Source organism: Podarcis gaigeae (genome assembly GCF_964106915.1).
Source record: "Podarcis gaigeae genome assembly, chromosome: 5".
NCBI classification, from domain to species: Eukaryota; Metazoa; Chordata; class Lepidosauria; order Squamata; family Lacertidae; genus Podarcis; species Podarcis gaigeae.
The window spans coordinates 13,382,187-13,394,828 of NC_139681.1; the positions used below are offsets into that span (position 1 = coordinate 13,382,187).

The window sequence follows — 12,642 nt, forward strand, 5'->3', positions numbered from 1 at the left end:
GTTCCAGGAGTCGAACAGACGTTTGAGAACCAAGGTACCACTGTATCAGCTAGTTGTGCTTACTTCTTTTTAAATTTATACCCCACTTTTCATTAATTGTGGCAGCAATAGGCAGCATCCCTGCCTATTGAGATCCACTTGTACTCTTTTCAGTGCTTGCTAAAAACATTCTTGTTTAGAATGCCTATCCAGATGCTTAGAAAATTGAGGTAATTTTATTCTGCTATTAAAGTTTCAACTTTAATATGCTTTTGTATGTGAACTTTTCTTGATTCTGTTGTCTTATCTTTTTGTAAAACACATTGAGACTTTTAAAAATCAAGTATAAATTTTATAATTTTTTAGAAAATAATAATTGTTTCATGGCAATAGCTTGGACACAACTGAGACCACTAATGGTCCCCCCCAAAAAAAAGAGAGTTACAACACAGGTGAAATGGGACAACCCAACCCCTGTATTGGAATAGTCACCTTTGCTGGTGATCAGAGCCAGCCCAAGGCATGTTACTGCCTGAGGCAAAGGACAAGATTATGGTCCCCATTCCATGTGCAGAAGCTGAGCAGGTTAATGTAGAAAGTGGAAGGAAGGTTATACAGCACACAGAGCACTGTGTTCCAACAAAGAGGATTGGCCGGGGGGCTTATGCGCCCATTTCACAGCATCAACCACCCAAGGTAGGACCTGTCGGGATCTCCGCTGCGACCGAGCTGATAAAGCTCATTTTCCTCCGGAATCGCCCCCGACGATAATTAATGACCTGAGCCTTTGATGAGGCCTCAGGCACAATCCCGTTCAGCAAAGAATCAAAGCAGCACACGGAAGTGATAAGATTTATGGCTACATCACTATGCTTTATTTCTTACTACGCAGACAGCAAAGAAATATACATCCTCTCTCTATGAAGGCAGAGAGCAATGAACAACAAAGGAGCAAAGGAAAAGGAAACGACTAACGTCACATCCGTCTCCCTTCTCCCGGGAGACTTCCAACAGCCTAGACTGTCTCTGGAATGTAAACAGAGTCTTGTGACTCTAAGCATCTGCACAGTGGCAAAAGAAACTAACAGGACCAGCCCTGTGGGTGAGAGGGCATTTTCCTCTCCCACCTGAACATTTTATTTTCAGGAGGTAGAGAGCACAAAAGTAGAAAGCAGAGGTAAAACTTGACAGCCACCAAATGAGCATCGTGCTTTATTGATTGATTAATTAATGCATGGAGAAATGTTGGAGAGTATGCCTTAATCCACATTGGTGTGGGTTTTTTTTAAAAATGGGTATGGTAGGATGCCCCTAGTTTCATCAGAGAAATGCTGTAGGGTATGGAATTATGTGACCCCCCAAGCCAAGGAGATAAGTAACTGTACAACCTTTAGAAGACAGCTGAAGGCAGCCATGTATAGGGAAGTTTTTAATGTTTTATTATGTTTTCATATGTATTGGAAGAGTGGCTGGGGCAACCCAGTCAGATGGGCCAGGAATAAAGTAATTATTATGGAATAAAGGTAAAGGGACCCCTGACAGTTAAGTCCAGTTGTGACCGACTCTGGGGTTGCGGCACTCATCTTGCTTTACAGGTCAACGGAGCCGGCGTTTGTCCACAGACAGTTTTTCTGGGTCATGTGGCCAGCATGACTAAGCCGCTTCTGGCGAACCAGAGCAGTGCGCAGAAACACCGTTTACCTTCCCGCCGGAGCGGTACCTATTTATCTACTTGAACTTTGACACACTTTCAAACTGCTAGGTTGGCAGGAGCAGGGACCGAGCAACGGGAGCTCACCCCGTCACAGGGAATCGAACCGCTGACCTTCTTTCTAATCGGCAAGCCCTAGGCTCTGCGGTTTAATCCACAGCGCCACCCGCGTTCCCAGTTACGGAATAGGGCATCTCTAATTTCACTGGAGAAATGTTGGAGGGTCTGTTGCTTCACCCTGCTACGTCACCAGGGTTAGACACAGGGCGATGATTTCATAGATGCTATGAGGCTTCTTAGGGACACGGGTGGTGCTGTGGGTTAAACCACAGAGCCTAGGGCTTGCCGATCAGAAGGTTGGTGGTTCGAATCCCTGCAACGGCGGGAGCTCCCGTTGCACTGTCCTTGCTCCTGCCAACCTAGCAGTTCGAAAGCACGTCTAAGTGCAAGTAGATAAATATGTACTGCTCCAGCGGGAAGGTATACGGCGTTTCTGTGCGCTGCTCTGGTTCGCCAGAAGCGGTTTAGTCATGCTGGCCACATGACCCGGAAGCTGTACGCCGGCTCCCTCAGCCAGTAAAGTGAGATGAGCGCCGCAACCCCAGAGTCGGTCACGACTGGATTTAACTGTCAGGGGTCCCTTTACCATTCTATGAGGCCTCTTGCGTGGCAGCCTGATCTGTCCTTCAGCCAGAGAATTCTACCAGATAAGGTGATCAACCAGATAGCCTCCCAACCCTGTTCTGAGTCATGGGCTGAGTGGCTTCTGCTGGTTGGAGCTGCCCGTTTCACTGGGAGGTGCAGCCAGGGCGCCGCCTTTGACCTGGCATGTTGCAAACCAGGCAGGCATATGCTAATGGTCTCCAAGGGCTTGGAATTTCCCGTTGCTTAGGAACCAAAAGTTTCACAGGCGGCATCACAAGAGCTGACTAGAATATCACAGGAACAGGGTAAGTCAACTTCTCCCAAAGCAGATCCTACCTTATTTTAGAGTTTAGATTTTAGAGCTTGTAATCCTGTGGAAATCTGGAAGGGATAAACATTTCCCTTGCAGTCCAGGTTTTTTCTTTTTCTAACTTCCAAACAGTGGCAGATAAGGACCCATTGTTTGAAGGAGATTAGTGGAAGAAGTTTGCTAACAGAAAAAGCTTGTGTTCAGTGCCAGGTCCACTCGGCCGGCTTGCTTAGTTTCCCAAGGAGCTAATGCACTTTTCTGTTTATATACAGAAGCTTAGCAACGCCGTCGAGCTGCTCAGATGAAGTCTCTTCAACAATTCTGTACACAGAATATCTTGTGTAGGTTTGATACCAGGAATATTTCTACATTTTTCTTTTTAAAGGCTGTATAAGAGGAACTCCCCCCCCTGCACTCCTCCTAGATGAAACTAAAGAGATGAATTCAATCGCTTTGCTCTCTGATAGCAAGCTGCTGAGAGCCAAACAGAACCTGCACATCACAGCCTTTGTGAAATGGAGGTTCTCTTTAGTTTAAAGCACCCTGCCTGCAGAAAGCAAAGCAGTTTGAATCCATCTCTTTAGTTTTATGTAGGAGGACGGCTGAAAAGGCCGTCAAGTGAGCCGGGATATGCGATTTGTACGTTTCCTAACAGAGGGACTCAATATGTGTCTCTGTCAATCAAGGGTCAAACTATACACGAGGCTTGAAAAGTTTCGTTTGAAATGCTCCTCTGGTTGGTTTTATTTAGCCACAGGGTGGAGAGGATGCATTCCTCTGTATCTTGTCACGCAGGGATGGGTGGGTTAACCCTTTCCTTTCCAAGACAACGCAGTCCCAAAATAACAGAATGAGCGACGAGTCTGGCCCCCCAAACTTTGGGAGAAAATGGGAGCTGAGCACCCAATATCACTTGGAGAGGCGAAAGACTCTGCTCCTTACATTAGAATGCACGCAAATGGCACATTCTCAGATTCTGCCTGCACGAGTCATGCAACTTGCAAATAACAGCGAGAGCTGGCTTTGCAGTAGAAAAACAACATGGCTGGCTTCACAGAAAAGGGCCCTGGTTTTTCAACGATGTGCAGACTTTCTCCTTCAGATTACTCAGAATATGCCAGAGCGGCCATGGAGAGCATCCATTTGGGCCCAAGGAATTCAGCGGGGAATGTGGCGTGAGGGGGAAAGGGGGCGTGTGGATATGCAATGGGGTGGGAAGAATGATTAGGCATGTGAGCAAAGCCATTTATTATGCATTTAGTGGGGATGTTAAGCTTGCTGCCTGACTTGCAATACCGCAAGGTCTCAGTTCATCAGCCCCAATGGGATAAGGTTAGTAGCAGAAGCTGTTGTCTATCTGGGAGTTCCCAGTTCACATCTCATCTCAGCCACAAACCTGAGGACTCCAGGTGAGAGCAGGAGCTGATGGCAGCGTTTCTGCCACCTTACCAGGATGGTATAGAAGCAGAGGCAAGTTTAGGTGTGTGTGGACACACTGCAAGAGACAATCTGGTCTCACAGCGATGCGTCTGCGCCATGCAGCCCCAATTCTACCACCATCTTGTCACATCCCAAAACTGTACTCATAAACACAAGCAACTCCACCTGCCTGTCTGATGCAGAATACAGAAAAGTTCTGCTTTTACCGTATTTTTTGCTCCATAAGACACACCTAGTTTTTAGAGGAGGAAAACAAGAAAAAAACTATTCTGAACGAAACAGTTGATGTATGATTTTTGTGGTTCATGCTGTGGCCACAGACATGTGATCTGACGGTGAGTTTGGGGTAGCCCAATGCAAAAATCCTGAGAATCCATGTGGATCCGTGCTTTGTAACCATGCTTTTGTGCCATTGCGGCCCCACACAACAGGGAGTGTGTGATTTTTTTGGTGCAGGCTGTAGCCATGGACACTATGTGATCTGATGGTGAATTTGGGGTGACCCAATGTAAAACTCCTGAGGATCCATGGGCTTTTACCTCCCCCCTCCCAGGCAGTCTCCGCTAGCGTCCCTTATCTCTCTCCCGATCCCACTGTTATGTATGTATGAGTGTTAAGAAAGATGTAAGATTATTAATAATATGGCACCATTAAGATAGTTAAAAGGAGTATGAAGATAAATGAAAATATAAGAAAAGACAAATTTTGGATAAAATGCTAAAATTAAGCTTTTAAGGTTTGGGTAAAACTATCTAAAATTAGGGACACAATATTGGAAATTATAATATAAGAATTGAAATAAGGTGATAAATTGCTGGGTAAAGTTCGAAAAACTTAGAACGCAGGAACGAGAGATGTGAGGAAGTCCAAAGAAGTGAAGAAAATCTGGATATTGAAAAAATTATATGTTATTTTGTTTGCTTTTTTTGTTGTATTGAGAAAACCTTTAATAAAAAATTAAAAATAAAATAAAATAAGTAAAATGTGTCTGTTTTAACCCACTTAAGGTAAAGGTAAAAGGTAAAGGACTCCTGGACAGTTAAGTCCCGTCAAAGGCGACTTTGGGGTTGTGACGCTCATCTCACTTTCAGGCCAAGGGAGTCAGCGTTTGTCCACAGACAGCTTTCCAGGTCATGTGGCCAGCAGGACTAAACTGCTTTGGGTGCAATGGGGCACTGTAACGTAAACCAGAGCACACACAGCGGTACCTATTTATCTACTTGCACTGGTGTGCTTTCGAACTGCTTGGTTGGCAGGAGCTGGGACAGAGCAACGGGAGCTCAACCGCCAACATTCTGATAGTCAGTCCAAAGAGGCTCAGTAGTTTAGACCACAGCGCCACCCACGTCCCCAACTACCACTTAGTAGTAGCAATTACCAGGACATTACCTCGTTCACCTCTGCATAGTTACATCCTTATTTCAGACATCGTGATATATAGGTATATCACAATGTTAAGCTGGTGATATAGAATGGTATTGAAGACCAGACTTTGCTCAGCCCTAGTGGTGGGGGTGTTAAATCCTGCTCCGTTATAGGCAGGATTCAATACGAACCCCTTCCTGGTCATTGAAGCCCCTGCTAAAATGAAGATTTCCTCCACCCCACCCATTTTAGCAGGGCCTATTTTCATCGGAAAATTTTTAACAAACCTTGGAGGGGATACTTCCGGTGATAGTCAGCAATGCATTTGTGCTTGCAAAATACACCAGTACTTTCCCCCTGCATGTAATGGTAGCTTTTGTTGTTGTTGTTGTTTAGTCGTTTAGTCATGTCCAACTCTTTGTGACCCCATGGACCAGAGCACGCCAGGCCCTCCTGTCTTCCACTGCCTCCCGTAGTTTGGTCAAACTCATGCTGGTAGCTTCGAGAACACTGTCCAACCATCTCGTCCTCTGTCGTCCCCTTCTCCTTGTGATCTTTCCCAACATCAGGGTCTTTTCCAGGGAGTCTTCTCTTCTCGTGAGGTGGCCAAAGTACTGGAGCCTCAGCTTCACGATCTGTCCTTCCAGTGAGCACTCAGGGCTGATTTCCTTCAGAATGGAGAGGTTTGATCTTCTTGCAGTCCATGGGACTCTCAAGAGTCTCCACTGGACTATAAACAATCCTACCTGGCTCCAGTTAAGATTTTTCCTTAAATTATTTTCTAACTTCCCCCCAAAAATAAAAAAAAAATCATTTTGGTAACCTGAATCCCAATCCTGATAACAGCATCACAGCTGTTAATCAGGCCCAAGCTGGCTTTATCTGGATGCTGTTCTTTAGGGTAGACAACATTCTCATTCTCCTGACCATCTTACTGGCTTTGACTAAATAAAATAGTGATACGAAGTGGATACAGTTTTCACGAAAACAAAAAGATCTGAGAAGTCTCTTCCAGGAGTAGAGTGTTACTGAAAGGCCAGATGGATCTGCATTGGGAGCCAAGGTTGTCCCCTGCCATTATTTTATTTTGGAGAAAGCTAAGTGTTTGGGCGAATGTGGGATCCTGGCACAAATTGTTAAGGGCCGCAGTATGTTATTGAAATGAGCTGAAATGCATTATCTCCCATCTGATCCCTGCGTCTATGTACTTGCACATGATTAATGAGTAGTCAAAAAGCCTGAAGGGCTTATAATGAAACCTTTCTAATGGAGAGGAGTGTTGTAGACAAATCTATATTCTTTCTCAAACAATCATTCATCAAAACAGTGATTTGACTCTTCACAATTAAATGCTGGAGATTTCGGTTCAGCTGGGGCTCAGCCAAGTGGAACCGGTGCTCATCGCTACCCTGCAAGCACCTACAAAAAGCGCCAAAAAAACTATTTCTGGAAAGTATGGACAACTCGCAACTTGCTTGGGGTTGGGTTCCGGGGATTGCGTGTAAAGCCAAAATCACGTCTAGTCAGAGCAACCCCAGAAATGCTCCCATGTGACTATCCCTTCCTTTCCAGAGCTAGTGTACCAAATGGGTCTTTCCCCTTATATAGGAATGCGGGTGGTGCTGTGGTCTAAACCACTGAGCCTCTTGGGCTTGCTGATTGGAACATCAGCGGTTCGAATCCCCGTGACGGGGTGAGCTCCCGTTGCTCTGTCCCAGCTTCTGCCAACCTAGCAGTTTGAAAGCACACCAGTGCAAGTAGATCAATAGGTACTGCTGTGGTGGGAAGGTAAATGGCATTTCCGTGCACTCTGGTTTCTGTCGCAGTGTTCCGTTGCACCAGAAGCGGTTTAGTCCTGCTGGCCACATGACCCGGAAAACTGTCTGTGGACAAATGCCAGCTCCCTCGGCCTGAAAGCAAGATGAGTGCCGCAACCCCATAGTCACCTTTGCTTGGACTTAACCGTCCAGGGGTCCATTACCTTTTTTACTTTTCCCTTTATGCAAGGTGGGGAGCTTTTAAAGTCTCTGCCAGGCTCTAGGAAGGACTCGTGAAGGCTCTGGAGGCATTTGCATGGATGGCCCCAGATGTCTCAACCTTTCCAGAGCCCACGAAGCTCTCTACTTTGTGGGCGTCTAATTTGTGCAAGCGCAGCTGTCCAGCTGCCAAGCACATAAAACTGCACTTGCGCAGGTTAAACATGTATGAGTTGTGAGTCGGCTGTACTGCATTTTCTTGCAGTTTACCTAGGGACATGCCTCACTCAGTGACATTTTCATCCTTTCATTCCATTGGCCCTTTTCACTTTCGTTTTGCATTCTGCTGCAACTGTTTTAGCTTGCACTAGTCTTCCTTCTGTTAGTCCACTGATGTGGAAATATACCTATTCTTTTTTAAGCGCACCGCCCGGCACAATCGATGTGCCTACCTCAGCAATCAACAGATATTTACAAATTGATTGCCTGCCCTGTGCATTTCCTTTCAAAGTTAATGGATTTCCAGAGGAGCACCCCGGTTGGTCTTTCGCAGCAAAACCAACAAAGAGTATAGTACCACCTTTAAAAATAAAATTAATAGAGTGGCTTGTCACATAACGGCCCATCACAAAGCCATCTACGGCTGCAATCCTAACCGTGGTCTACGAAGAAGTAAGCCGCATTGAATTCTGTGGTGTTTACTGCCATATAAGTGAGGTTGAGGGATGCGGGTGGCGCTGTGGTCTAAACTAAGGTTACCAGATTAACTAAGGTTACCAGATTAAATAAGGTTACCGATTCCCGGGGACAGTCCCTGGATTTACAAATCAGTCCCCATACAAAATCAACTGAAGTTGAAATGTGTCACTGAAAAAAATCTGGTAACCTTAGTCTAAACCACAGAGCCTAGGACTTGCCGATCAGAAGGTCGGCGGTTCGAATCCCCGCGACGGGGTGAGCTCCCGTTGCCCGGCCCCTGCTCCTGCCAACCTAGCAGTTTGAAAGCACATCAAAGTGCAAGTAGATAAATAGGTACCACTCCGGCGGGAAGGTAAACGGCGCTTCCGTGAGCTGCTCTGGTTCACCAGAAGCGGCTTAGTCATGCTGGCTACATGACCTGGAAGCTGTACGCCAGCTCCCTTGGCCAATAAAGCGAGATGAGCGCCGCAACCCCAGAGTCATCCACGGTCAGGGGTCTCTTTACCTTTCCCTTTAAGTGGGGTCAGCCTTTCTTACTTTGGCTTTTAATTAGTTTATTAAAGGTTTTTCTTGTATAACCAGCTAACTGAGAAAAACACAAATAGTGTCTCCACTTTCAATTCACAGAGTCTGTTTACATTCGGTGTGAGACACTACTGTCATATGCATTATGCGGTTGCGGGGAAAGAGAGAGGAGAGCAGGGAGGGAGTTTGGGGGGGGGGATCTTTTGTTCTATTACATCCTTTCTCACAACCCTGATTTCACAGTTCATTCTGTCTTGTTTCCCTCATCAGGCATCATGCAGGGAGGACAGGAAAAGGGCAAGAACACTTTTTAAAACAACGGTACAAAGGATGGATGGTTTTAAAAAAGAGAGCTGTCAAATCCAAATGATCCTCCTCACTTTGAGGATGAGGCTTGGACTTTAACTGAGCAAAACACAAAGTCTACAGAGAGCAAAAGAGATTACTTCCTTCCTTGGGAAAAGAACAATAAAGAATGATGCATTCCATCAAAACCATGATTAGCTTTGCAAAATGTGCTGGCACAGTTGCGTTGCTGAACCACTAGGGGCATTGGTTTTCAAAACTCAAAATAGGAAGCAGGTTAAGGCTGCGATATGTGGCGCTGTGGGTTAAACCACAGAGCCTAGGACTTGCCGATCAGAAGGTTGGCGGTTCAAATCCCCGCGAAGGGGTGAGCTCCCATTGCTCGGTCCCTGCTCCTGCCAACCTAGCAGTTTGAAAGCGCATCAAAGTGCAAGTAGATAAATAGGTACCGCTCCGGCAGGAAGGTAAACAGCATTTCCGTGCGCTGCTCTGGTTCGCCAGAAGTGGCTCAGTCATGCTGGCCACATGACCCGGAAGCTGTACGCTGGCTCCCTCAGCCAGTAAAGCGAGATGAGCGCCACAATCCCAGAGTCATCCATGACTGGACCTAATCGTCAGGGGTCCCTTTACCTTACTTTTACCTCACTACCCCACTTGCCTGGGCGTAAGTCCCAGGGAATCCACTGGAACTTGCTGCCGGGTAAACATAGGTAGACTTGCAGCCTTTGGACATGCAACCTGCAGGTAGCAACAAGCAACCTAAACACACACAAAATCGATAAACACTTCAGGTAAAAGAAAGCCAATGTGGGAGCTGTTGGGCAGTTGTAATTGTATGTCAATGAATATGTAGATAATGTATACTGGAAAGCAATTTGTGTATCTATGTGTGCATGTTGTTGTTGTTGTTTTTTAAAAAAACAACTTTCATTGTAGAGAACTAAGGGGAAAGCATTCATAGGAAGAGTCCATGCTGTGATGGATTTGGTGACTGTGGGTGTATATCAAACAGGCAAATGGAAGGAAATTGGCTTGATAGTTAATTTTCACTGGTTTCCTCCAACAACTAAGTTTATTGGCTTTGGATTGGTACTGAAGAAGAGTTCTGTACCTGATTGCCCTGACTCAGCTAAAAATCTAGGGGCATAGGCTGAACCAACTGAACTTTGGGCCAAACTCATCATGTCTCTGTTGAGCTGCTCAGCCTCCACGCATAACAGCTGATGTCCAGGGTAGCACAGCAGCCACAATTGCTTCCTTGAGCATTAGCTGAAGAAGCCCTGCTGCCCCTCCAGCAGCAGGATGAAAACAACGCCCCCTTCAGGCTCTGGGGAGGGTCTCCTCATGAGCCAGAGGCTTGTTGAGGCTGCTCCTCCAGCTGCCCTTGCAGCTCATGAAAGCTTGCACACCTGGTGCACGGGGAAGTAGCTTTCTGTCATTCTGTATTAACAGTATTTTAATAAGAGAACCCTGCCCAGCAAAAAGGAGTGACCTGTATAGATTTAACAGTTATATGTGTATGTGTTTTTAATTCAGGTTCAACAATAAGCAGCAGCAGATCTCACTGGGACGCTTTCCTTGGACTCCTTTAATTCATCTAATCTGCGTCGCACTCTTTTCACTGGGAATGGCTAAGGGGGGGAAAAATCCCAAGGGGAAAAAAGTCACCTTGAAAGTTGCTAAGAACTGCATCAAGATCACATTTGACGGGAAACGCCGCCTTGATCTGAGCAAGATGGGCATCACCACTTTCCCCAGGTGCATCTTGAAGCTGAATGATGTGGACGAACTGGACCTCAGCAGAAACATGCTCAAGAAGATCCCAGACTCAATTGACAAGTTCACGAACCTGCGCTGGCTGGACTTGCACAGCAACCAGATTGAGAAGCTGCCAGAAACAATAGGGAACCTACAGAGTCTCATTTTCCTGAATCTTTGCAACAACAAGCTAACGGCCCGGAGCTTGCCCATGGAGCTAAACCAGCTCAAGATCTTGCGTAATCTCAATCTTGGCCTCAACCACATTGACAACCTCCCAACCACTCTGGGGCAACTGAAGGAGCTCCAGGAAGTTGGAGTATTTGACAATTTACTGAAGAGCATCCCAAACAGCATCGCAAAGCTCCCTAAACTCAAGAAGTTGAATTCCAAGCGGAATCCCTTTCCTGGGCCCACAGAAGAGGAGCTCTACATTGACCACATTAAGCGCCTCGAGACACTCTATGTGGTGGAAGAAAAAGATCTTTGCTACCCATGCTTGAGGAAGTGTCAAGAAGAGAGGGACAAGCTGAACAAACTGAAGAACACTGCGCCTGCCCCTCTCAGAAAGCCAAACTTTTCCAGCCTCATGACGCCCAATTCTACGGCAAAGGAGAACCAGGCAGATTGGAGGTGAATGGGCTACAACCATCACCAATGGATGCATGGCCAATAGCAAGGTAGAGGCAAGGCACAGTGTGGCCCCTTTGCATCCAGTCATTGTAATCTGTCCCCAAGCAATAAAAGTGCTCTTGATCACATAGCTCTGCACCCACTAAAAGAGGTTCTCCACTACTACTAAGCATGTGTCAGTCCACCAAACAGAAAACAATATACACATATTGACAGGCTTGGAGCCCTGATCGGTGATCTATAAACCTGCTGGCCACTCTCACCCATGGCAAGAGCAGCTCTTCAGTTTGGGGCTAGAGGAATGTGCAGGGATCATCACCACAGTTGCGCTGAGCTTCAGATATTCAGCACTACTATGGAGAAGACCCTTGCTTGTCCAAGAAGAAGAGGTGTGGGACTGTTTGGGCACTGGGTGGAAGAGGTACTCCAAGAGTTTGCCTGTCCACTGCTAAAGCAAAACCCAACCTTCCCTTTTAGCTTAGAGAGGAATAGTGAGGGTTGATGTTTTGTGGTTGGGTGGTGGAGCCTGAATACTTTCCTACTCAGCCCCTAAATAAGCCCAACCTATTTCTCTAGAAGAGGGTGGCTGTTTTGATATTTGGCAGCAGAGGTGTTGGCAGTGTCTTGCCACCCATGACCAAAGTAAACTGCTGGTCCTCTCCCCTAGCTCTAACACCCATCCCTCTCTCCAGCTCCAAACTTAGCAGATAGGGGATGGGAAGTAGAGGACACAGCACAAGATATTATGAGCTGTCCCATTAATCCGCTGGATGAAATAGCGGAAGAATGTTGCCTCAAGAGAGTGAGGAAAATTCTCAAGGATGATTCACACCCTGGCTGCCACTTTCTTGAACTCCTACCCTCAGGCAGAAGATATAGAAGCATGATTAGTCGCGCCAACAGGGTAAAGAACAGCTTCTATCCGTGGGCTGTCAGACTGCTGAATAAAAAGACAACAACAGGGCAACTGACTTTTGGGTTTGGTGGGTGTGCGTCAGTAAACGAGGGGAATTAAGACTAAGAGAGCTGAGTGGGGGGTGCTTGTGTAATCTCACTGTATACAAGTTGTACAAGTGACAGTAAAGTATTTCAATATTGCCCCCGATCTCATGTACAGGTGCAGGGTAAGTTCAAAAAGAGAAAGAGCAGCGAATTTTGTCCTGGCAACCAAAACTAGCCCCAAATTGTGGATCATTGGCCTTGATTGCGCAACACCACAAAAAAATAATAATATGCATATGACCATTGTCAAAATGCAGGATCTCTCGAAATAACTCATTTGCCCAAACCATATA

At 46.2% G+C, this 12,642-nt stretch overlaps 2 protein-coding genes across 3 annotated transcripts in view; one reads left to right on the plus strand and one right to left on the minus strand.

Annotated features, from left to right (window-relative positions):
* Positions 1-12,642, minus strand: part of WDFY4 (WDFY family member 4) — a 184,123-nt gene that overhangs the window by 34,420 nt on the left and 137,061 nt on the right. The window lies entirely within an intron of this gene.
* LRRC18 (leucine rich repeat containing 18) lies at positions 2,367-11,477 on the plus strand. The gene is made up of 2 exons (XM_083738539.1): positions 2,367-2,640; positions 10,493-11,477. The coding sequence occupies exon 2, from the start codon at positions 10,584-10,586 to the stop codon at positions 11,349-11,351; it is 768 nt and encodes a 255-aa protein (XP_083594665.1). The 5' UTR covers positions 2,367-2,640; positions 10,493-10,583; the 3' UTR covers positions 11,352-11,477.